The 26,560-nt window shown below is 46.5% G+C and overlaps 1 protein-coding gene across 1 annotated transcript in view; it reads left to right on the top strand.

Annotated features, from left to right (window-relative positions):
• The window catches only part of WAS (WASP actin nucleation promoting factor), a 74,964-nt gene that overhangs the window by 37,881 nt on the left and 10,523 nt on the right, over positions 1 to 26,560 (top strand). The window contains exons 8-9 of the mRNA XM_033923501.1: positions 11,066 to 11,108; positions 17,288 to 17,441. Of these exons, the coding sequence (XP_033779392.1) occupies positions 11,066 to 11,108; positions 17,288 to 17,441 (197 nt within the window). The remainder of the gene's footprint in view (positions 1 to 11,065; positions 11,109 to 17,287; positions 17,442 to 26,560) is intronic.

Consider the following 26,560-nt stretch of genomic DNA (forward strand, 5'->3'; position numbering starts at 1 on the left):
AAAAAAAGAAGAAGAAAGAAAAAAAGAAAAAAAAAGAAGAAAGATGAGGATCTAGGTTAGGTTGAAAGCGTCCTGAAATAAGAAAGTCTTTAGGTTAGTCTTGAATTTGGCTAATTGTTGTTCGTCGCGGAGGAATTGTGGCAGAGAGTTCCATAATGTAGGGGCGGTTACTGCAAAGTTTGTTTTACGGGTATAGTAGAAGTCTTTTAGGGAAGGGATGAAGAGAAGTTTTTGATCAGATGATCTTAAAGTTCGAGGGGAAGATTGTGGTATAAGGAGTTTGTCAAGAAATGAAGGTCGGTGGGAAAGTTTGATTTTAAAAGAAAGTAAGATGATTTTATAGGTGATGCGGTGGGTGATAGGGAGCCAATGAGCTTCTTTTAGAAGCGGAGTGACATGGTCGAATCTACCTTTTTTGTAAATAAGTTTTATTGCAGTATTTTGTATTAATTGAAGACGTCGTAGTTCTTTTTGGGGGAGGCCGTTGAGAAGAGAGTTACAATAATCTAGATGGGAAATTACTAAAGAATGAATCAGAATGTTAATTGAGTCGGTATCCAGGATAGAAATTAGTGATCGAATGATGCGGAGTTTAAAGAAGCAGACTTTTACGACTGAACTAATATGATCATGGAAGGCAAGATCTCTATCAAAGATGACACCTAGTAGTTTAATTTTAGTTTCCATGTGTAGTGGAATAGATTTAATACAGATTGTTCCCAATAAAGATTCAGATGTTTTGATTGGAGGTAGGAGCCCTTGGGATTTATCAATATTGAGTGAGAGTTTGTTTAAGTAGAGCCAGTCATTTATGTTGTCAAATTTATTGTTTATGTCTTTTATGTCTGAGATGTTGGAAGTATTGATTGGGTGGAGGAGTTGTATATCGTCTGCGTAGGCAAAGATTGTAAATCCTATGGATTGTGCTAATGTAAGAAGAGGAGAGAGGAATATGTTAAATAGTAGTGGAGATAGAATTGAACCTTGTGGGACTCCAAAAGTTTGTGATGTGGTTGAAGAAGTTTCATTTTTTATATGGACTTTAGAGCTACGTTCGTGAAAGTATGATATAAACCAAGAAAGTGCAGAACCTGTAATACCGCAGTCTTTTAGTCTGGCAATAAGAAGAGGGTGGTCAATAGTGTCAAAGGCTGCGGACAAGTCAAGAGAGATTAGAATAACGGATTTTTGGGGGTCACGTGATGCATTCGACCTGATCAGACGTGTCTGAGTACCTCTCCCGAACTCTGGGCTGTTTTATTCAATATATCCCGCTATAATCCTGCCTTTTCAGCCTGCTTCCTTTTTGCTTCGAACCGGGACAGTCGCTGGTCGCCTGCCCGTAGCTTTCTGGCCGGGGTTTTAAGGCATGCCAACCAGGGTCACGAAGTCTGCTAAAGTCCTGAGAGGCCTTGCTACACCAGCTAAGATGGCGGCGCAATCCCCACCTGAGCGCACGCAGCCTAACCCGACCGTCCTGCTGCAGGCCGATGCGATTGAGGAGTTGAAGAAACATCTCACCACATTTCTGGATGATAAACTCACCCGATTGCAGTCCACGATGGACGGCCTTAAGGACACGGTTGAACGGCAGCACACCCGGCTGCAACACGTGGAGGAGCGGGTCTCCGCACAGGACGATCGTACGGTGGCTCTAGAGGCGGGTGTCAGGGCCCTGGAGGATAAGTGTCGCAGGTTGGAAGACAGGGCTGAGGATATTGAGAACCGGAGCCGTAGAAATAATGTCCGGCTCATTGGTCTCCCAGAATCGATCTCGGGCACTGATCTGCACACTCTAGTTTCCACGTGGCTACCTAAGGAGCTCGGGATGGATATCGGAGGTTCGCCCCTGTTGGTCGAGCGAGTGCATCGGATTGGGGCTCGCCGGGATGGTGATCGGAAGCCGCGGCTCATAATTGCTCGCATTTTAAATTTTGCTGACAAGACCCAGCTCATGCTCCATTACAAAACAAAGGGTGGTGTCTCCTATGAGGGCCAGCGGCTTCTTTTGTTCCAGGATTATTCTCCTCGGGTGTCAGAGTTGCGCCGCGCTATGGCCCCTTATTGTACACAGCTCCACGAGAAAAGGGTGCGATTTGCTTTGCAATACCCGGCGAAACTGAGAGTCCATCATGACAACAAGGCTTTATATTTCACAACCCCGGAGGAGATTCGTTCCTTCTTGGAGGGCCTGCCTGGCTGAATATCCTTTCTTCACGGTCCCGGTGGACCCTGCCACTGACTACTCGCTCGGTACGGGGGATGGGCCTTCACTACCTGCTCCTCGACGCTGGTTCCCTGCAGAAGATTCTACTCCAGTGACTCAATGTTATTTCTTTCTTTCTTTCTTTTTCTTTTTTCTTTCACCCTGCTCCTGCCTCTTGGTTTATGTGACCCCAGGGGTTCCTGGTATGGCTGGCTGCTTCTCATCGGATGCTGGGGCACTGCTTAGAGGCTCCCTTCTCTTTATCTTTCTCTTTTTATTTTTACTTTTATTTCACTTTATTCTTCTCTATTTTTATCTCTTAATTCTATTTCTCTGCTGCCTTTTCTTTATTTCAGTCTGACATAACCCGGAGGCACACTGTTCCTGGGACTGTTTTCACCTGGAGGAGCACTGGAACTGGGTGCTGACTGTACAGGACTCCTTTTGCTTATTGCCGCCCTACAGACTCTAGTCCCCGACTGGGAGACCAGCGGGAGTTCTGTGGACTTGTTGTTCTCTTACATCATCTGCTTTCCTCTCTCTTCCTGCACTACTTTATCTTGCTAACCCCTCTCTAGTTGCAGCGTGTGGACCCCAGGACTGTCGGTCTCTGAATGGAGGACCTGGATTCAGCCCTTCGCTGTGACCGGATTGACAGTCCCTGGGAGTTGTCTTCTGAGCCTTCTACTGTTCTTAATATTTTTTCGGTTTCCTACTGTCCTATTGCTATATGTTTTTGGAGTGATCTGGGTCTGGGGTGGGTTGTTTGCGTCTGCGGATGTTACTGTCCCCAGGCTGGTGTCGTAGCCCCTGTGTATGGTATTATATTCCCAACTTGTTTTTCTTTTTGTTTACCTGATTGACTCCTCCCCTTGTTCAGTTTCCCCCCTTTGGTCTGTTGAGAACTCTTTATTGGGCGAGTGGGGATTACCTCCTCCGCTTCTTTATGGGACGTAGGGGTTTGTTTGTTTTATTTTTTTCTTTTCTTTTCTTTTTCCGGATATATTCATAGTTCCATTGGGAGAGTGGCCTCGGGTACAGCCTAGGGGTGGGGTTCATAGGGCCGCTTTGTTGGGTTGCCTTGAGGTGGGGGGTTGGGGGTGTTAGTGGACTGTCGCCTGGGTGTGTTTTGGGTTACTCAGGGGTTTGGTTGGGAGTTTCTGCTAGTTAGGCGGGATTAGTCTTTTTGGTAGATCTTGGTTAGGGGTTCAGGAGAGGGGAGGGTTGGTCGAGTGTATGCAGTTTTTTGGTGGTTTGGGGTATTGGAAAGTTAGGGGAGGACTTTCCGGGAGTGGGGAGGGGGGTGGTAGAACGGGAAGAGTGCGTGAGGTATGGCTGTGGATGTCTGTGGGGTGTTCTGTGAGTCGGTGGGGAGGGGGTGGGATAGTGGGTGGTGCTGACCGGGGGACCGGAGGACCTGTGGGACCTTTGTTTTTTCCTGGAGCCGGGCTTGGCTGGGAGGTCCGGTCTCTGGCTTGCTTCTCTTTTTTTGTGACCAAATTGCTGTGGTGGCTATTTCAGCTTAGCAGCTATGGTTAATTTGACTATAATTACTTTGAATGTAGATGGTATACACTCTCCAATTAAACGAAAGAGGATTCTCAATTGGCTTCGGCAACACCACGTTGATGTGGCATTCTTGCAGGAAACCCATCTGACGAGTTCTGAGCATGAGAAGTTGCACAGAGAATGGGTGGGCGATGTGAGCTACTCCGCTTATAATAGTAGACAAAGAGGGGTGGCTATCCTGGTGCACAAACACCTGCCGTTCCATATTCACATGACTATCCCGGATAAGGAAGGCTGTTATATTATGGCTTTGGGGGAGCTCTGGGGCTTTCAGCTCCTTTTTTGCAATCTTTATGCCCCAAATGTTTATAGTCATAGTTTCTATTCTGGGCTGCTGGGCATCATAGCGCAATATCCCACTTATCAACTGATTGTGGGGGGGGGATTTTAATATTACTGCTGACCCAACTTTGGACTGCTCTCCTGCCAAGCCGCAGCCTCGAAACTCTGCTCACATGGGGGTGAATTTTTTATGTGCTCATCTTGAGGTTGTGGATGCATGGCGGACTCTTCATCCGTTTGATAGGGAATTCACGTTTCATTCTAACCCACACTCTATGTATTCCCGTTTGGACTATGTTCTGGTGTCGAATGCTCTTTTTTCCCGAGTGGACAAGGTTAGCATTGAAGATACTTCACTTTCTGACCATTTGGCGGTGGTGCTTACTTTGGGAATCACTGATATGAAGGGGGATAGAACATGGCGGTTCCCTGTCGCTTTCTATTCGGATAGGGATTTCGGCCTGTATTTGCGGAAGCACTGGCTGGAATATACCAAGTACAACAACTCCTCAGAAGTGGACCCTGAAGTATTCTGGGAAGCCTCTAAAGCAGTCTTACGGGGTCATATTATTCAGTATGTTGCTACCAAACGGAAACAGCAGGGGGAGTGACTTCTTGCGCTTGCGGAACAGTTGGCGAAGCTTCGAAAAAGCCACCGGATGACGCTGTCGGAGCCGGACGGACAGCAAATTAAATCTATTCGTCTTCAGATAAATGAGATCTTGGACAGCCGTGCTCGCCAGGATATTTATTATCAGAAGTTTCATCTTTATCGGTGGGGAGGTAAGGCGGGCAAACTTCTTGCGAACCTGGTTCGGCCTTATCGGAAAAAACAAATTATTCGACGGGTGAAAAATGCTAGAGGGGAGAGTTTTACTCAGGAAGCCCAAATCCGGGAGCAATTTGTGGATTTTTATACTGCTCTTTATGCACGTCGGGAGTTCACTGAGGAGGACCGAGATCGTTTTTTCCAGGATATTCGTCTTCCGCGGATCTCCACTGAACAGGCAGACCGACTGAGTGCTCCTATTTCCCTAGAGGAAGTTCGTTTGGGGATCCGAAAGCTGAAGCTTACCAAGTCTCCGAGACCGGATGGCTTTGGTCCGGAGTATTACAAACTTTTACCTGATCTAGTTGTCCAGCCACTGGGGAATTTTTTTAATTTCCTTTCCACGTCTGCGTCAGTCCTCCGGAGCAACTTAGCGCATATCACTCTACTCCCTAAACCCGGAAAGGACCTTACACAGGTGGGATCATACCACCCGATTTCGTTGTTAAACCAAGATGTTAAATTGTTGGAGTCTATTCTGGCAGCCCGACTGAATCTGGTCCTGCCCCAGCTCGTTGCGGAGGATCAAGTAGGTTTCGTCCCCCAGCGGTATGCCTCTATGAATCTCCTTAAGGCATTGACGGCGCTCCATGACCATCGGGATGGAGGGGGCACCTCTGCGATCGTTGGCCTGGATATGGAGAAGGCCTTTGATAGCATTTCGTGGCAGTATCTTTTTTGGGTGCTGCAGGAGTACGGCTTGACTGGGAACCTCCTTCGGTGGATTCAGAGCTTATATACATTTCCGCAAGCACGACTTATCATTAATGGGGGCCTTTCCCCTACTTTTCCGCTCTGTAGGGGGACGCGTCAGGGGTGCCCTCTATCTCCCCTTCTATTCGTCCTTGCTCTTGAACCGCTTGCCACTAAGATCCGCTCTAGTCTAATGTTGCGCGGTATCCGGATGGGGAGTGTAGAGTGCCGTATCACGTTGTTCGCGGATGATATTTTGCTTTTCTTGGATCAGGCCCCCCTCCACTTGCCGGTGGCGTTACGTTTAGTTGCGGAGTTTGGAGTATTGTCGGGTCTCCAAGTAAACTGCGCCAAGTCTGAACTGCTCCCTTTGTCCGGATTGAGCCCTGCACCCTGGCATGCTGCTTTGCAGATTCCACCTGTACGCAAACCGATGCGATACCTTGGTATTTATCTCCATCCAGACACCCGGGTTATGTATAATAGTAATGTATTGGCAGCTATTACTAAAATTCAGAACTTGTGTTCTGCTTGGCGGGACCTTCCGCTGTCCTTGCTGGGGAGGGCGGCTTTGGTTAAAATGATTCTCCTCCCTAAGCTGCTCTACCCTCTACAAACGGTGCCCTTTTGGGTGCTGCAGCGGGATATTGGGAGGCTTCGATCCATTTTTATCTCGTTTCTCTGGCGTCATAGAGCAGCGCGGATCGCGTATGCGAAGTTGACTCTCTCTAAACGGGAAGGGGGATTGGGACTCCCAGATATCCGTGCGTACAATGTGGCAGCTCTCATGCGTTTCATTCACGAGGGAGTGACTGGAGTTGCTCGGTTTTCCCCCTTGGGATGGATGGCGAGGTGGTGTCTGCCTTACACCTTCCTCAACCTTCTGCATGGGATCCAGGGTGGGCGAGAAGGGGGAGCTCTGCCCTCCCAGTTACGATTCTTGCGCCCCTTTCGTTTGGCTTGACTGTGGTGGCGCAGGCTGCAGGCCCGGTCTCCGAATGCCTCACCATTTTTGCAGCTTCACGGTAATCCGGGTTTCTCTCCGGGTCTCGGCCGTTCTCCATTTGCTGCATGGGCGTCCAGGGGGGCTTCCAACCTCTTTCATTTGATCAATGGTGACACGGGTGTTTTTGTCACATTTACTCATCTTCAGGATCGGTGGGACGTACCTAATTGTCAATTTTTTGCCTATTTACAGGCCAGGCACTATTTTCAGACTCTTCACCAACAGTTTGGAGCGGCATGGCTGTGTGGCCCTCTTGATGAGTACCTACTTACTATCCCGGCTGCCCATAGCTCCTTATCGGTCTGGTATAGGGTGATCCGTTCTGCGTTCTGATACTTTTATGGACCTTTTTAGTACTTTACATGCTTTTGTGAAGTCGGCGGCTTGGCAGGAGACCCAATTTAAAATTCTTCATAGGGCTTATATCACTAAAGAGAGGGGGGCGGGCATGGGATTATGGGAGGATTCTTTGTGTACCAGGTGCTCTGGGGCCCCGGGGACAGTTTTACACTCTTTTTTTGGAATGTCCTGACCTATCCATCTGGAATTTTTCCTTTGTGCAAATACAGCTAGTCCTCCAGCGTTCCGTTGAGTGGGATTACAAGACGTTGTTTCTTGGGGACCAGGCCCTGTTGGAGGAACAGGGCTTTACAGTACCGCAGCGGCGCTTTATTTACCTGACTTTGTTGACGGTCAAATGTACCATTTTACGCTTTTGGGTGCAGGCGGGGTCTATTCCATTGGACAGTTGGCTCAATCATATGATAGAGCTGGCACGTTTCGAACTTTGCTATCATAAACGTTCCTCTAACCCTGAAGTGCTGGCTTATCTGGCTCTTTGGAGGGTGTTCCTGCAGCTACCTCTGGTTCTCCGGCACGGGGTGGGAAAGGAGGGGGGGTCGGTATGAATGGGGAGTCTGCGTGGGTTTTGATTGTTTGGTTAATTGCTTTGTGTTGGTTGGTATGTGTGGTCCTTCATTTATGGGATGCTCTTGGGGTGGGAGGAAATATTTTCCAAAAAACTAAATTTCTGAGGCTCACGGAAGAGGTGGGCTGTCTTTCTTGATTTTTCTGATTGGATTATCATATTTTTGGTGGTTTATCTTGCTATTTAGATGCTGTGTGTTCTGCCTCTGTACAATCTACCAGTATTTGCATTTTTGTTATGCATTCTTGGATACAAGCTTGTTTCTTTTGTGGTCTCTTTAATAAAAATTATGTTTCAAAAAAAAAAGAATAACGGATTTTTGGTGGTCATGGTAGTATTGTATAGTTGAGATGAGGCCTAGTAATGATAATTCTGTGGAATGTGAAGAGCGAAAGCCTGTTTGACATGGATGTAAAGCATGGGTTTTTTCAAGGAATTCTGTCAGTTGGGAATGGATGATTTTTTCAGTAAGTTTGGAGATTAAAGGTAGATTGGCGATAGGGCGATAGTTTTTGGGGAGAGAAGAATCTGAGTTGAATTGTTTGAGTTTAGGAAAGACGAGAGCTGTTTTCCAAGCAGTAGGTACTAGGCTGTCAGAAAAAGACTTGGAAATCATTTCCCAAATGAATGGGCCGAAGAAAGAATAGAATTTTTTAAGAAGCAAAGGGGGAAAGCTCTCTAAGAGGTTATTGGGGGAATTTAAAGATTGTAAGATGAGAAATAGATGTGCTAATGAAGACATTTTGAAGTTAGAACAAGAGCTGAAAGGTAGTTGAGTTGAATCATTGAGAGTTTGGACAGAAAAGATGGGTGGTGCAGGTCCGAGGTGTGATCTGATGTCTTTGATTTTTGTATCAAAGAACCGAGAGAGTTCGTCTGCGGATGGTAGAGTTGAGATAGGTAAGTTTTGGGGTTTTTTTGGAATATTTTGAGAGTGATTGAGCAAGACTGAAGAGAGTAGAGGAGTTACGGGTGGAAGAAATAAGCTTAGAATAATATTCTTTTTTAGTTTGTTGAATGATTGTTTTATAGTGATTGGCTTTTTCTTTGAATAGAATGAGATAGCTGTTGAGGCGTGTTTTACGCCATTTGTTTTCTGCCGACCGAAGTTGTCGGCGGAGAAAAACCAATTTTTCATTATACCAGGGTTGTTGTTTTTTTGAGAATTGATTAGAAGTGGGGGGGTTTTCTGATATGGGTGCCAAAGAATCTAATGATGATTTTGTGGATGTTTCCCAGAGAGAAAATTGTTCAGTGATAGAAAGGGAGGAAAAATCTTTAAGGTTAAGGTTAAAGGAGGTTTGGATAGCTGAAAGGGTGATATTATTAAGGTTGCGGGTGATAATGGTTTTGTTGCTGTTTGACATGGCTAGGGTGAACTGGAGAATCTAGTTGCCAGGTGATTAGAGTGTGGTCTGACCATGGTATGGAATGATATTGGAAATTTTGGAAGAGATGGTTAATAGAGGTTGGGCAGAAAATCATGTCAAGAGTATTACCAGCGGAATGTGTAGGCATAGAGATGAGGGGAGATAGTGAGAGGTCGGAAATCAGGGTTAGAAGTTCAGAGGTGTTGTAATGATTGGGAGAATTAAAATGGATATTAAAATCTCCGAGAATTATGGAATCAGGATAGGCGATATTAAAGTCGGATATAATGGAGATAAGAGTGGAAAGTGAATTTTTAGATACTGGTGGGGGGAGGTAGATAAGAAGAAAGTTAAGGGGAGAGGGGTGTTTTATAGAAAAGTGGAGAGTTTCAATTGGAGCAATAGAGAATAAATTAGTGGTATTAGACTGTAATTGGATTGAGGAATGATGGATAACAGCTAAGCCGCCTCCTTTTTTGTTTAGGCGGGGTTGAAAAATTGCTTTAAAGTTGAAAGGGCAGGCTTGGGTAATGTAGGCTTCTTCTCCCTGAGTTAACCAGATTTCGGTAATGCATAAGATTTGGAGATTGTGTTGGGTAATGATGTCATGGATTAAATGGTATTTGTTTTTTATGGAACGTACATTTACCAGGCCTATGTTAAGTTTGAGAGGGGAGTTATGTTGATTGGGATGGGGGTTAGATAGAGGATATGTTGGTATGGAGATGTAGTGTCTTAGCTGAGTTTCAGTTTGGGTGGAATTGGGTATGTACTTAGGAGGTCTACGACCCCAAATGGTGGGGATAGAAGACACTGTTTTTGGACCGGAAAGTAGGGGAACGAAAGGATTGAAGTGGAAAGAGGAATAGATTAGAAAAAAGGAAATTAGAGAGTAATATGTAAGAAGTGGAATTCCTTGTGAAGAAAAAAAGTAGGATAATGTTTTAGTAGAGAAGGTATTATGAGGGAAAGAGATTAAGGATTGAAGTAGCTGCATGAAGGAGCGCATAAAGGAGCAGGATCTGCTCCTTAGGTGCGGCGCGCGCCTTTGCGGCGTGCGCTGCAAAGCAGGCTGATTTAAAGGTACTACCGGTGGTGGAAAGTGGGCGGAGTCGTCGGCGCCGCCGCTGCACAGCAGCAATCCCCCTGGGGAGGAAGAGAGCCGATTACAGCAAATAGTATGATAAGTAAAAGAAAATTTAAAATTTAAAAAAAGTTACAGCAGTTTTAAAATGGTGGCTAAAATAGCTGCAGGCAGGAGGTGAGAAAGCATGTGAGCAAACAAGTGCTTTCCTGAGTGCTCTTTTTACCCCTAGGTCATCTAATGGTCCAATTGATTCTTTTACTGGCTTCTTGCTTCTAATATACCTAAAGAGGTTTTAATATTTGTTTTTGCCTCTAACACAATCTTCTATTCAAAGTCTTTCTTTGCCTTCATTATCAATGTTTTTTTATTTCCTGAAAGATTTTCTTTTAACTCTATTAGGTTCATTTACCTCACTTTTTAACCATGTTGGCTGCCATTTGGCCTTCCTTCCACTTTTTTTAATACATGGAATATATACGAGAGATGCTGAATAGTTCTCGGCCAAACCAAGAAGAGAATGGCGTGGATATGGTTCAATCAATGATCTGAACAATGTCAAAACATTTCTGCAAATTGGCACTTAACGAAATATGATAACATTCTTTTCACTACTGTGACAAAATAATGAGCAGAATTTAGGAAACTGGTTGGTTGGGCTAAAAACATTTCAGCATCCCCCTAGCATATTTATTAGGGATATCCTGAAAACCAGGCCTGTTTACAACCCTCAAAGTCTGAACTTGGACAAGCCTGTCCTAAACATTTCCCTCCCTCCAATTACAACATTAAGTCATTAGATCCTCCTTCTGGAAGAGGCTAAAAGTCATACAGAAGGTAAAATTATGCTGCAAGATTCCAGCTGCCTGACAAGAGGATAAGAACAAGTGTCTACCACTTTGTAAAAGATGCTGTATGCATACATATGAGTATTACACATTTTGATGGAATTCTACAGCCACATTGCATACTTTGAAAGGACTGCACATGTAAATTGTACATTCAGGTGTTCCTCTAAGAGGCTTTTTTAATCAGAATTTTTCTTTTAAATATACTGTCTAATCAAATATTCTGGTTCTTCTGCTCCCTCTCTCACAGGCACGTTCAGCACGTTGGATGGGACCCCAACAGCGGCATAGATGTATGTACTGATTGCTGCTAATGAAGAAATATTTTCGGTGAAATTGGGTAATCAGAGTTAACATTTCCAGATAGCAAACTGAGCTATGATATCAGAAGCCATCATTAAAAGCTACTCCATGCCATTAGCCAACATTACGATACTACTTTGACAACACAATAGAACAGAAAGAAAGATTAGATTCTTATCTCGATAATCTTCTTTCTTGTAGATGTTTCTAGTGGTCCTACATGCTAGGGTTTTGCATCTGAACCAGCAATTTGCTTGCAGAATGCTCTCAATCATCTTTTGAACTCTGCCTCCTTCTCAGGGAGCTGCTTCTACCCCCCTCAGTTTGTACAAAAGCAATCAAGTAGCACTGTAATGAAAGACATAACTAGAAGGAGGAAAATGGGGAAAAATCTCTGACACTTCAGTTCTGCTCTGAAACAAACATATCCATTAACATAACATTAAAGAAGCTGATCACAACAGATACAAAAACTGTGTGCAACCAGCACTAATCTTATATAAAGCTCATAGCTATGTGCATATCCTGCTATCAACCAGAGACTTAAACCAGACTTTACAATCTTGAGTGTTTTCCCTTTTTTTTATATCCTCTCAGATCATCTGAGAGACAGAGAATTATTAAGGCAGAAAGCGGGCAAACCCCACTGACAAGGTGGGGGCTTTGGGACCACTAGACACATCTATAAGAAAGAAGATTATTGAGGTAAGAACCTAATCTTTCTTTCTTTCTAGTGCAATGTGTCTAGTGGTCCTGAACTCTAGGGACATAACCAAGCAGTCCCTGGAGTTTAGGGCGGGCCCACTGAGCTAGCCTTCATAATGGAGGATCCGAAAGTGGCGTCTTTCCTGGCTATTACATCCACCCTATAGAACCTGGTAAAGGTATGAGGTGTAGACTAAAAAGCTGCTCTACAGATTTCCTTGGGTGAAATCGCTCAAGTCTCCACCCATTCCACTCCTCTAGTGGAGTGAGCTTTCAATGCAATCGGCAGCTACGAACCACAGGAAATGACCAATGTAATCCATCTGGAAATTGAGGCTTTAGACACCGGGCTCCCTTTCTTGGTATGACTAGTCAGAACAAAAGGGTGATCTGATACATGAAACTCATTGGTAACTTCGAGGTACTGGAGAAACACTCGCTTGACATCCAGCAAATGCAATGCTTTATCCTTTTCCTTAGACCCCATAAGGTGAAAGATGGGCAAATGGATTTCCTGATTGATGTGGAAGGCTAAGACTACTTTCAGTAAAAAGGATGGAACCAGGCACAAGGAGAGCTCTGCTTCCATAAACTTAAGGAACGGTTCCCTGCAGGTCAGAGCTTGTAACTCAGAAACTCATCTCACCAATGTAATCACCACCAGAAACACCATCTCAACTGTAAGATCCAGAAGGGAAACTTCCTGTAAGAGCTTATATGGAGCTCTACTGATACCTTGTAATATGGTGTTATGATTCCAGGAAGGGAAAGGGAGGCACACCAGAGGGCGCAACTGAAGAGCCCCTTTAATGAACTGGGCAACATCTTGGTGAGAGGCCAGAGAGTCTTTTCCCCCCCGAGCTTGGAAATAGGAAAGACCTGCACCTTCAGAGATCCGATTGACAGACCCTTCTGAAGTTCCTCTTGCAAAATTCCAAGACTACCAAGATTGGAGTTTGTAAGGACTCTACATAATCCACAGCACACCAATGTTGGAAGGACTCCCAGGCCTTGGCATAGGCTGCTATTACTGACCACTTCTTAGCTCTAAGCAGAATAGAAACAACCACGTCTGAGTAACCCTTGTTCATCAGGGCCGTCCGCTTAAGAGCCATGCCATAATGCCAAATTGTTCCAGATTCTCGATAGGGACTGGTCCCTGAGTGAGAAGATCCACTGGGACTAGCAGTCTGAGACCTTCATTCCCCTGGAGGCGAATAGGTCTGCATACCATGGTCTGTGGGGCCAATCGGACACCACTAAAACTACCAACCCTGGATGACTTGCAATCTTGTACATGACTTCCCTTATCATGGGTCGTGGGTGAAACACATACAAGAGCCCTTTTTCCAGCCATGATTGGACTAACATGTTCGTGTTTCTAGGCTCATATTTTCAGTTGTAAAGGTGATCTGTCTATGTGTTTACAGCCGAGGCCATCAGATCCATCTGTGGATACCCCTATCACCAAATTATGGAGGTGAACACATGTGGGGACAGAGACCATTCCTCCAGTTTGAATGTCTGCTGACTGAGAAAGTCAGACTGTGCATTTTCTGCTCCCGCTACATGCACAGTTGGTTGAGAGAGCCTGCAAATGTGCTTTTGCCTACTGAACGAGGAGTTGAGCTTCTAGGCACAACAGGGTACTTCTGGTGCCTCCATGCCTGGTGACATAAGTCACTGCTATCAAATTGTCTAAGAAGACTCTGACTGCCATGCCTTCCAGAGATTTCTCCAGTGTTTGAAGCACTAGTCAAATGGCTCTGAGTTCTAGGCAATTTATGGACAACTTTTGCTGAGCCAGTGTCCAATGACCCTGAACTGGGTGTTTGTTGCAACCCCTTCAACCATAAAGGCTAGCATCAGTCATTAGAATCTCCGAGAAAGAAATTCAGAGAGGCATTTCGCTTTTGGGAAGTATTTGCTGAAGTGGGTCTGTCTGAAGAGGCCTCTTGTGTGCTCTTGTGCAAGGGACCACCTCTATGGTTGCTGTCATCGACCCCCAGGACCTGCAGATAATGCCACGTCTTGGGAATCAGACTTTGTAGCAGGTCCAAAATCCATTTTCGGAGCTTCAATCTGTGTGGCTTCAGAAGAAAGGCCTGGCCCAAGGTCGTGTTGAACAAAACTCCCAGGTACTCCAGGCACTGGGTCGGCTTCAGCTGGCTCTTCATGAAGTTGACAATCCATCCCAAGTCCTGGACAAGGGACATGAAGGAAGAATTAGGTTCTTACCTTGATAATCCTCTTTCCTATAGAACAGCATATGATTCCTTATGGATGGGTTAAGCACCTCAACTCATGAGCTGCATGCAGAAAACATCAATCATTTTCTTCTCTTCACCCCCTTATCTCTCTGGGCAGCGCTCCCTCTCCTCAGTCCATACCAAAGCAAGAGAGGAAATAAAAACAAAGGGGAACTCCCCAATCTAGAGAAGTTCAATCTGCTCTGTAATAGTAAATAAGAGTTCATAAAAATAAAAAGACGGTGGTAAAACAAAAACTTCATCTACACATGTACAGCCAGCACTAATACTTGGACAGTTCTCAGCAAGATAAAATGTGCTGCTATCGATTTTGGTACTAATATGCCTCCTCATCAAAGGCTCTTCTTCTCTTCCTTGGCTGTCTCAAGCCAAGCTGCTGGGTACTCTTCCAAGACTACAAGCCTCCATAGGCATTACAGACATCTGACAGGGGCATAAGGAATCACATGCTGTTCTACAGGAAAGAGAATTATCGAGGTAAGAACCTAATCCTTCCTTCATGTTCCTTGTCTTGCCCCGTTCTTAGTTTAGATGTTTCAGTTTCTATAATGGATGCTCAAACTGGATGTAACCAGCACACTGACGTCCATTTCTCATGTATTTTAGAACAGACTGTACATCAGCAGATCCTGTTAAATACTAGAACTACCTGCAATGTACAGACATGGATGTCCTTATTAGATATCCATAGCACAGTGGTTCCCAACCTTGTCCTGGAGGACCACCAGGCCAATCGGGTTTTCAGGCTAGCCCTAATGAATATGCATGGAGCAGATTTGCATGCCTCAAACTTCCATTATATGCAAATCTATCTCATGCATATTCATTAGGGCTAGCCTGAAAACCCGATTGGCCTGGTGGTCCTCCAGAACAAGGTTGGGAGCCACTGCCCTAGCACATCCAATAAATAAATTCAAAAATCTGCAGGTATAGCAAAAACCCCCAAAAATCACAAATTACACTGCACAACAACTAACAATTAACAATGAATTATTAGCATATGATTCCTAATGGATGAGATGTACCAGAGCAGTCCCTGGAGTCTAGGGAAAGACAGATGAGCCTACAACTAGCATAGAGGATCCAAAGACTGTCTGTTTGTGCCGTCATGTCCACTCTGTAAAATTTTGTAAAGGAATAGAGGTTATACCATATGGCTGCCCAAAAACTTAATCGGCAGCACTGCCCTGCTTTTCACAGTGTCTGAATGCCAAGGAAATCGCCATGTGGATCCATTGGGAAACGGAAGCTTTAGAGGCTGGTCTGCCCTGACAGCTAGCACTGGTCAAGACATTGAAAGAAATAGAAGTAAAACCCAAATATCTCAATCCATCCTCTTTTTTCTGGAGTAGGGTTACCAGATTTTACGTATGTAAAATATGGACCCATAGACCCACCCCCATCTTTCTTTTCTGTGCTACCCTTGCAATTTCTGTCCAGTCTAGCCATTTGAGTCAAAGGTGGATTAGATTACCAGTGTGGTTTAGATCAGTGGTTCCCAACCCTGTCCTGGAGGACCACCAGGCCAATCAGGTTTTCAGGCTAGCCCTAATGAATATGCATGGAGCAGATTTGCATGCCTGTCACTTCCATTATATGCAAATCTCTCTCATGCATATTCATTAGGGCTAGCCTGAAAACCCGAATGGCCTGGTGGTCCTCAAGGACAGGGTTGAGAACCACTGGTTTAGATTACCATCTCTTTTCACCACATTCCTGGCATATCAGATGCTTTAATATCATCTTCTAAATAAAAGGCTGCTCCTCTTTTATATTACCATCTCTTTCCCTCCTGAATAAGTTATAGCCAGGTATAGTGCTATCCCATTCATGAGAATCACTAAATTATGTCTCAGGAATGGCCAAAATCAAGGCAGTATTAACCAATAGGCCAAGTAGGCACGTGCCTAGGGCCCGAAATGGTCAGGGGGACCCGATGAAGGAGGGTATCAACAATGTTTTTTCCAAATGGCGATGGGCTCCTCCAGCATCGATTGGCAATGCGGGCCCCACCCCAATTGGCAACCCAGCCCCCCCCCCATTGACGGAAAGTAAGACAAGTAAGCAACTCGGGTAAGAAAGGCAACGGGAACTGTAATTGTGCAAGTGGTGCTGCTTGCCCAAAGCTTCCCTCTGACGCAGCTTCCTGTTTCCGCCTGGTGAGGTGGGGCGGGGCGGGGCAGGGCAGGGAGCCCAGTGTACTTGTGTGCCTAGGGGCCCTCGACAAATTAATCCTGCCCTGGCCAAAATGTCAATCCATGTTCATCATTAGAGTTTCCAGATCAGGAATTTTATTGTCTAATTATGAGCATTTGTTCTCATAGCTTTCCACCAATGGTTTGATGGTTTGATTGTGTTTGTCAAGTTTTTTGTTTTTATTGTGTTTACCTTCTTTCCTTTGTTGAGATCTTGTGTCTTATTTTTTGTTCCACAAAATTACATGGCTTCTTCTCTATCATTTCAGAATCTGATTTACTCATAAGCTAATTTATGGCATATGTTGCACAAGAAAAAGATGACTGAGTTAGCACAACATTGAAACTTGCAAGCAGTAGCTGTCATTGTCTTCTTGCTAGGGTTACCACCTGGCTAAATTAGGGCTAGATTCACTAACCTGCCCGATCTGTGTCCGATCCGGGCAGGGCCGATTGATTCAGGAACCAAGAACATTTAAATGGGGGCGATCAGAGGCACGCCCCCATCCGCTGACCTGGATTGCTAGGTAACGATCCCGACGCCTGCACAGACCATCTACTTTGCCTGTAGATGGTCTGCGCATGTGTTTGCTGTCTGGGGGAGGGGGGTTTTCTTTACTTTTTTACTGGCCCCGACTCTCCTGCTCTCTGCCGCCCTTCCCCACAGTGTGAGCCCGTGGGTTTAAAGTGGGAGTGAATTGGGTCGGAGGGAAATCGGGTCGCAAAGGGCTCACAAACCGATCGGTACCCGATCGGTTTGCTTAGTGAATCTAGCCCTTAGTCCTCATTTAACTCCCACTGCATCTATGGACTTGTAGTTCCAGTTTCTTTAAGGCAGAACTACAAGTCCATAGATGCAATGGAGCAAAGGCAGGACTGATTCAGTCTATCCATATGACAGAGACAGTTCATTAACCTTTCTTTCAAACCTTCAGCATCTTCTATTCCATCACATCCAGGCACGTACAGCATTTTCTCTTTCATCCTTTCTGTGCTTAGGTACAAAATCTGGACCCAGACCTGAAGAATCTCTTCAACAAAGCGGGTATCAGTGAGTCACAACTGGCTGATGTTGAGACTTCAAGGCTAATTTATGACTTCATTGAACAACAGGGTGGTGTGGAGGCAATTAAGCAGGAAATGAAGCGCCATAGTGAGTAGGACCAGCTTTATCCTACTGAAAGTACCTGAAAGATTTGTTCTGAAGTGGCTTGGAGAATTGATGGAAATTTTGTGAATATGCGTCAGAAAAAAAGAAACGTTTTCAGATCCAATTTTTTTTTTTTTATATATAATATTTATTTATTGGGCATAAAAAATATCAGACAGTACAACATCAAGCTTGTATATGGCAGCAACATCAAAATTGAAACAAAACCCAAAAAGCATCGCCAATACATGAATAGATATCATCAAAACAGCCCAATACAGCATTTTATTCTTAACCCCAATCCGCCCTCCATGTGAACCTCCCGTCTATTCCTTCTCCTCCCCTCCCCCCCCCAAGAACTCCCCAAACCCAACCCCAACCCAAACCCAGACCCGTGTGGTGCATAACACTTGGCAAGAAGACATACCAAGTAAAGTGTAGAAAGAAAGAGAATAAGAAAGAGAGTGCGAAAAGGAATCAGGACATACGTCCCAGCACAGGCCCTGTGAAGTACAGAGCTCACGGACCCCCACCCCCACCTCAGTGTCCCATCGCTCAATTATTCAATAGTATGCTTCGTTCCCTATGAGAGAGGGACATCCAGTACCCCTCCCACACATCCTGAAATTTGGCCCACCTACCCTCATCATGGGACCCCACCATCTTACGCTCGATCAGCGCCATTTCAAATAGGGACCCCTGCCATTGGGGAAAGGATGGGCTAGAGGAAGCCCGCCAAAATATTAAGATGGTCCTCTTAGCCAGGAGTAGAGCCTTAAACACCAACAATTTTTGTCCCCCAGAGCAATTTGAGAGAGCCGTTCCGTCGTAGAACAGTGCTACCTCCGGGGTACATGCTGGGAGCGTAAGGGAGAGGGAGGACAAAAAAGCCCACACTCGCTTCCAGAAACCCTGTATGAGAGAACATCCCCAGAACATATGTCCCAGGGTGGCGGGAGTCACTGAGCATTTGGGACAGTGCTCGTGCTCCGCAAAGCCCGCTCTGTAAGCTCTCCGAGGGGAGATGTACGTTCGCTGAAGGAATTTATACTCCTGTTCTCTGTGTATCATATTGCAGGAAAGGGAGCGCAGGAAACCAAAACAATGGGAAAGCAAATGGGGTGTAATAGTACAGTTCAGGTCAGCGCTCCATGCCCTAGCCAAGAAAACAGCCCTCTCCGATAACAAGAACAGCCCCAGCTCAGTAACATAAAAACGCAGGCGCGGAGCAGAATCCTCTCCCAATGCTAGGCAGCGACCCAATCTCTTAGCCGCCGCTGCGCATCGGTCAGCCCCCTTAAGCCCAGCAATATAGTGACGAAGCTGTCCATAACTAAACGTATCCACTCGATCTAACCCATATAAGGACACCAGTCCCTCGGCGGATATAATAACCCCATGGTCATCAAGAACATCTCCCACTCTCCGAATTCCCCGCGAATGCCAAAGTCGAAATACCTGATTGTCATTACCCGGGCTGAACAGGGGGTTCCCGGTAAGCGGCAACAGTGGAGAGGCATCGTAAGGTATACTCAGACGCTTACAAAGCAATTTCCAGATGATTCTCATATATGCCCATACCACGTGTCTCCGTTGTATTAGGTCTAACTGGGCCGATGGGGCATGCAACAAGAACAATCCGGAGACCGGATATAAAAAGTCCCGTTCAACGGTAAATGTCAAGAAGGAAGAGCTCTCTAAACACCAATCTCGGAGCAGTCTCATACCACACGCTAGATTATAAGCTCGTAAGTCCAAAAGACCGAATCCGCCCTGTGCCTCCGGTAGCATCAATACACTCAGGGGCAATCTGGGCCGCCGACCCCTCCACAAAAATATCCGCAGGGCTCCATATAACTCATCTAGATCCGCCCGGCGCAACCAAAGCGGCAGAGTCTGTAGCAAATAGAGCCAACACGGCACTATCATCATGTTATATAAGAAAATTCGACCTGCCATGGAGACCGGCAGAGCTCCCCATAGGCGGAGGCTCTCAATAGACCGTCGAAGTAGGGGTCGGACATTGATCTCATATAGGCGAGATAACGACGCTGGGATGAAAACTCCCAGATATTTTACCTGTAAGGAGGCCTCCTTCATGGGGAAATCTGACCAATTATGCGCGATACTTAAATGGATAGGCAAAGCCTCAGATTTAGATACATTAAGCTTCAGACCCGATAGTGCTCCAAACGAATCAAACAGGTCCAACAAAGGGGAAAGATGAGCAACCGGATCGGTGAGGAGGACCATGATATCATCCGCGAAGGCCATGCATCTCAAGGATGAGCCCCTCATCTCCACTCCCACGATCGAAGGATGGGTGCGGATACCCAATAATAGAGGTTCTAGAAATAAGATGTAAAGTAGTGGGGACAAAGGGCAGCCCTGCCTAGTGCCTCGCCGCAGAGAGAAAACCGAGGATGGTTGCCCATTGACCAGCACCGCAGCTTCCGGATTGGAGTATAGTGCTTGTAGAGCCCCCATAAAAAACCCCCCAATCCCATATCGTTGTAACAAGGGGAACAGAAAAGCCCACTCCACCCGGTCAAAGGCCTTTTCGGAGTCAAAACTAATAGCCAGAGCTCGCTGTTCCTGGGAAGTGCAATGGGCCAGTGCAATCAAGAGCTTACGGACATTATGACCTGCCTGTCTCCCCTTCACAAAACCCGCTTGTTCCACCCCTACCAACGATGGAACCATAGGGGCCAATCTATTAGCCATTATTCGGGCTAAAATTTTTAAGTCAACGTTGATAAGTGAGATAGGGCGGTAAGACTCCACCAGAAGCGGGTCCTTACCAGGTTTAGGTAAAACTGTTATCAACGCCCGATTGGATCCCATCGGAAACTGTCCCCCGTCCACTGACTGTTGAAAATAGTTTCGCAGCGGGTCCGCCACATAGCCTTGGAGTATCCTATAGAACTCCCCACTATAACCGTCCGGGCCCGGGGACTTACAGAGAGGAAGAGTCTTTAGTACCCCCAATACCTCCTCCCGAGTAATTACGGTGGCCAATCTGTCTCTATCCTCCTCTGAAAGGCTCGGTAGGGGTAGAGAGTCTAAGTAGTCTTGAATCTGAACATCCTTATCCACCACCTCCGCCGAGTAAAGGTTACTATAAAATGTAACAAAGAGCCGTTCTAAGTGGGATTGTGCTGTCACTAGTCGTCCCCCGGCCTCCCTGAGAGAGGTAATGGAAGAAGACCCCCTCCGCGCCCTAGTTAACTGAGCCAGCATTCTACCCGGCTTGTTGCCAAAGCGATGTAACCTATACTTATAGTAAAAGAGGGTCTTTTGGGCTCGTTCATGTAAAAGGGCATGGAGCGCCGACTGCGCCATCTGAAATTCCCGTTTATGAGATCCCGTAGGGGACCGCAGGGCCAAAAGCCTGCTCTCCCTAACCTTGCGCTCAAGGGCCAGAATCCTGGCCGCCAACATTTTCTTTTTACGAGCGCAATATGCCAACACCGCACCCCTAAGCACCGCCTTAGCTGTTTCCCAAAAGAGACATCCATCCCCAATATGCTCCCCATTGAATTCTGCATAATCTCGCCACTGTTGCTCAAGGAAAGTTTTGAATTCAGGGTCTGAGTACAATGCTACAGGAAATCTCCATTTACCCCCTCCACCCTGTTGGCCCCCTGTCAAGTTCACATCCATCCACACCGGAGTGTGGTCAGAAATGACCAGCGCACCTATTTCTGAGGTATATACTGCTGAAAAGAAAGAGCGAGACAAGAAGACAAAATCAATTCTAGATGAAGAATCATGTGCTCTAGAGGAATGTGTGTAGTCTTTTTCATCAGGGTGCAGAGTTCTCCAAACATCCACCAAATTCAAAGCATCCATCCACGCCCTTAGCCCATTGTCAGATCTACCCGACGGCCGGAGGTCTCCCCTGACAGAATCCAATACGGGATCCAAAACAGAATTAAAGTCCCCCAAGAATATCATAGGGACCTCCGGCGTCAGAGAGACGGACATCAGAATCCCCAAAAGTTTCTTGTAAAAGGCTCGTTGGGCACTATTGGGAGCATATACTGAGACCAAAAGCACCGGCCTATGGGATAGCTTGCCCTGAACTATCACATAATGGCCATCTGGATCTGAAATAATTTGGGAATGTTCAAAGGGTATCGCTTTATGGATCAGTAAGGCCACCCCGGCCTTTGCCTTAGGGGAAGAGGCTGAAAAGCATTGTCCTACCCACGACCTTTTCAATTTACCATGTTCTACTTCACTAAGTTTAGTCTCCTGCAACCCCACAATATCTGCCTGGTGTCTTGCTAAATGTTGTAAAATCTTAGTCCTCTTAATAGGAGAATTGATTCCCGAAACATTCCACGTCACACAGCGAACTCCTCTCTTAGGGGACATCCCACACAAAATTCATGTCCACTTTCAAACCATAGAAAGAGAAACTCGTTGCCAGGAGTCCCAGCCCTCCCCCTAGCAACCAACCATCCAATCCCCTTTCATCCATGTCCACGTCAACACCACACACATCCCCTCCCTCCCCCCCCCCTCCCAGGACCCTCACAACCCCTCCCCACCCTACCTCCCCCCTTGAAATACCACCACCACACCATGGAGGGCTTACAGAGGCCCAGTCCCCCTCCCCCGACCCATATAAACAGTGCCCCAAATATTCCCATCTCTAAAGCACAACATAGTAAACCAGAATATAACACATAAATATGTCTATTCCCCATCCCAGCTAAGTTAACAAGCCCAGGTGTCCTCACCGAGTGCAGCCCTTAAGCCCCTTAGAAAAAACCCATCTAGTGAGTACTGATAAGCCAGCACTTAGCATATGGACATAGTCTCACAGACCCTAGAGCCATAGAAACAGCATACATCAAGGCAGTCCCACTGAAAGCCCTGGAAAGGGGCTCACCCGTTCTTCAGCAGCCTTAGGCCGCCAGTCACTGGACGCCAGGAGCCAGCGCGCCCCTTCAGGTGCGAGCAGCCAAATCAGGATACCAGGCGTTCAGCTGCGCGCGGGCCGCCGCACTCGTGTCAAACACTACAGGTTGTCCATTGTAAAGAACCCGAAGTTTGGCTGGAAATTGTAGGGTAAACCGCAACTGTTTCTCCACCAAGATTTTGCAGACGGGCGAATAGCCTCTCCGCAGGGCCGCCACCTGCGCCGAGTAGTCCTGAAACAGCAGAATCCTATGGTTCTGGAATAAGAGTTCTTTCCGTTGTCTAAAGTTCTTCAACAGCAAATCCTTAATAGCAAAATTCAGGATGCGTATGATCACTATTCTGGGTTTAGGTGACCCCTCCTGCTTTCTGCCCAGTCTGTGAGCCCTCTCAATCCTGAGAGGGCCGAAGGTAGAGGCTAAAAGCAGCTCCTCCGCTAGCCATTTTTCCAGCACTATATGTAGGTCAGAATCCAGCACAGTCTCTGGGATGCCTACCAAACGTAAGTTATTTCGCCTGGAGCGATTCTCCAGGTCTTCCAGCTTGTCTGATGTGCCTTGGACTGTACATTTGAGCTGACGCAGTTCTTCCTGCACCAGAGTGAGGGAATCTTCGGTAGTGCTCACACGCTGCTCCACCTCAGTCACCCGGTTATTAAAGGTAGTCACTGAGGCTGAGAGTGATGCCAGGGATTCGGTAACCTGATCCAGCCTAGTCCCCAGTGCCAGAACCACCGCCTCCGTAATTCGTGCGACCATGTCCTCGCACGTGGCTTCCGCGGTCTCCGGGGCGCCCGCCATTTTGTTTTCGGCCCCCACTCCCGGCTTCGGTTTTTCGCGCTCCTTTCTGCCGCCTCTAGTTGCCATCTCCGGGGTTCCTTTTTGGACAAATTTGTCCATATAATTGCTGGCTGGTTATGAAGCAATTTGGGGTATTTTCGCATAGAGAATCTTGTTCAAAAGGGCCGGTGCAGAGGGAGAACAGCGGAGCTCAGGGGAAACACGTCTTCCCTGCGCTCTGCACGGCCACGCCCCCTTCAGATCCAATTTAAACCTATCGACTGAAGGTTGTTGACCAAAGAGATATTTTTAAAGAATTCCAAACCTTTGGGACACTAAGAGAGAAGATGGCTTCTCTAACATGCTCATTAACTAAATCCCAATAAGAAGGAGCTGATTTTAAAGGTCTACACAACACACAAATAGATTTAATGCAGGGGTGTCCACCTTTTGGCTTCCCTGGGCCGCATTGGCCGAAAAAAATGTTTCTGGGGCTGTACAAATGCATAAACGCTGCGGCAAGACAGAGGAGGGAGCCAGCAAGACGGTAAACACCCGGGGGCAGCAAAGAAAAACACTGCATAGCCCTCGACCAGGGCCGCACAAAATACTTCACGGGGACGCACGCGGCCCTTGGGCCACAGGTTGGACACCCCTGATTTAATGCATGCTAACAAATGAAATACTCACTGATTGCAGGTCCCTAACAAACCCCCTCCTTTACTAACGTGTAGCATGGGTTTTAGCCCCGGCAGCGGTGGTAACTGCTCCGATGCTCATAGATTTCCTATGAGCATCGGGGCAGTTACCGCCGCTGCCGACACTAAAACCTGCACTACGCGTTAGTAAAGGAGGGGGTAATAGAGAGCTTGAGGAATAGATTGAAGGTTAGTTTGGCCTCTCCTGCCCCCCCACCACCACCACTTTATACACATCTGTATCATACTAAATAGACTTTGTAGCACTGTATAAATGTTTAGTTGTAGTCATAAGAGCAGTAATTACAGCAGCAAAACCTGGACTGGCTCATAGGCTCGCTCTGCTAAAAACCACTTTTGCAGTTTAGTAAAAGGGGGCCATAGTGCAAAAGAAAGATTTATAAACTATAAAGAGTTTTACCTCATGCAAAATTGTCATTTCTTTAATAAGACATTAAGTATTTTTTTCTGCGGCCCTCCAAGCACCTACAAATCCAAAATGTGGCCCTGCAAAGGGTATGAGTTTGAGACCACTGATCTATAGAGAGCAGAAAGCTGCAGAAGGTATAGAAAGAAGAAAGATAAACTACAATATTTCAATAGGAAAGATTAGGGAGGAGGAGAGAAAGAGGTAGAAATCTGTGAGGTTATATGGGGTAGTCTCCCTGATAGGAATGTAGTAATATGGGGCAAATACAAAGCTTAATCAACAGCATCTTCGAAGAGAAATGTTTTCAGGCATGATATATGAGCGGTCCACAGAGGTTTCAAGTCTTAGTTCATTGGGGAGAGCATTCCATAAAGTGGGATCTAGTACTGAGAATATACTGGGGAGGGGGAAGGGGGGATAACTAGTAAGTTCTGCAAAAGTAGGGTTACCATATGGCTCCAGAAAAAGGAGGACAGATAGAGACATCCGGGTTTTACTTCCATTAAAAGCAATGGAAGTAAAACCCGGATATCTCAATCCATCCTCCTTTTTCTGGAGCCATATGGTAACCCTATGCTAAAGTGAATGGGGGGTATACGGATGGGCATGTAAGGGATAAGAAAGTTGTCTAGGTACAGGAGAGAGTGGGATTGTCGTGTTTTGTAAACTAGGAAAAGAATTTTGAAAGTCGGGCGGTGTTGAACTGGAAGCTAATTAGCTGCTTTTAAGAGGGGAGTGACATGATCAAATTTTTTCTTACCGGTGGTCAGTTTTGATAGATGTGTTGTGTATCATTTGTAGGCACTGAGGGGAAAATTCTAAAACCGGCGCCTAAACTTAGACATCAGTAGGCAGCTAAATTAATTGAAATGGCAAAAACGGCAACATTTAAGTGCCTACTGATGCCTAAATAAAAGGTGCCGGAATCGTAACTATGTAGCCTATTTAGGCCGCGAAATGCTAAAGTAGGCAGAGGTGGCAATTCATACCATGATATGCAGCTCAAATGTAGGCCCAAAAAACCCTGGCCTGCCTTTCAGCCACCTATCCATGCTACCGCAGGATCCTACAGTCAGCCTGCAGCTGCCATAAGCTGATTGTGGCAAGGGGAATTTGTCCCCGATCATCTGAGCCAGCAGGAGTGTAGGGGTGGGGTTTGGGGGAGTGTCAGGTGGGATGTTGGAGGTTCAGGGGGGTCTAAGGGATGTCTGGGTGAGGTGTTGGGGGATTGTTCTCAGGTAAGAGGGAGTGGGCATCCCTTCTGCTAGTTTTGGGCGGGGGGGGGGATATTGTGGATGTCAGGCAGGAGGGAGTGGGCATCCCTCCTGCTGATTAGGGGGTCCTCTGTCTGCCGCAGCAGGCTCAGCTGATCATGGCAGGGAAATTTCCCCCTGATCAGCTGAGCCGGCAGTACTCCCCAAAGCTGACTGGGGATAAATTCCCCAGCTTATGGCAGATGTGGGTTGGCTGTAGGATCCTATGGCGGCATAGATAGGCAGTTGAAATGTATACCAGGTTTATCCAGGCCTACATTTCAGCTGCCTATCTTAGCTGAATCGGGTACGATTCTGTAAACAGCACTGTCACATGATTCACAAGCAATTGGCAGCCGCTTTTAAGGCAGCTGCGAACACGGTGCCTGTTACAGAATCCGGGGGTAAGTGCAAAGAAGTGTTCACTGGGGAGGAGCAGTGGTGTAGCGAAAGGAGGAGGCATCTGGAGTGGTGGTACCCTCCTCTTCACCAACTCTTCACCCCTGTGCCCTCCTCTCAACCCCTGCACCTACCCCCTCACCACATTCGCGCTCTCCCTTCCCCCATATGGCTTTAAATCTTCACCAATGTGAGCAGCTTCTCTGCCCTGCTGCTTCACTGGCATTGGCTTCCCTCTGATGTCACTTTCTGGCCTCATGACCCGGAAGTGATTTCAGAGGGAACCAGGCCAGCGTGAACAGCAGGCCGGAGAATTTGCTTGTGCTGGCAAAGATTTAAATAGGTAAAGGGAGGCGGAGGGTGCCAGCATGGTATGGGGGTGCAGAGAGGTGTCAGCACCTCCACCAAGATGGTGCCCGGGGTGTTCTGCCCCCTCTCCCACCACCACCATGCCACTGGGGAAGAGCATAGCCAGGGCCAATATTTACAGAATACTCTATATTATGCCCTAAAGTGCCATTTTTAAGTGAACCCATTTATACTAGCCATAGACTTGGCATAAGTGAGTATACCTAAATGTAGACACATTGATATCAATCACATGCATAAGTGTTCTTACAGAATAGGCCCACAC

This window comes from Geotrypetes seraphini, chromosome 1 (genome assembly GCF_902459505.1).
Source record: "Geotrypetes seraphini chromosome 1, aGeoSer1.1, whole genome shotgun sequence".
Classification (NCBI taxonomy): domain Eukaryota; kingdom Metazoa; phylum Chordata; class Amphibia; order Gymnophiona; family Dermophiidae; genus Geotrypetes; species Geotrypetes seraphini.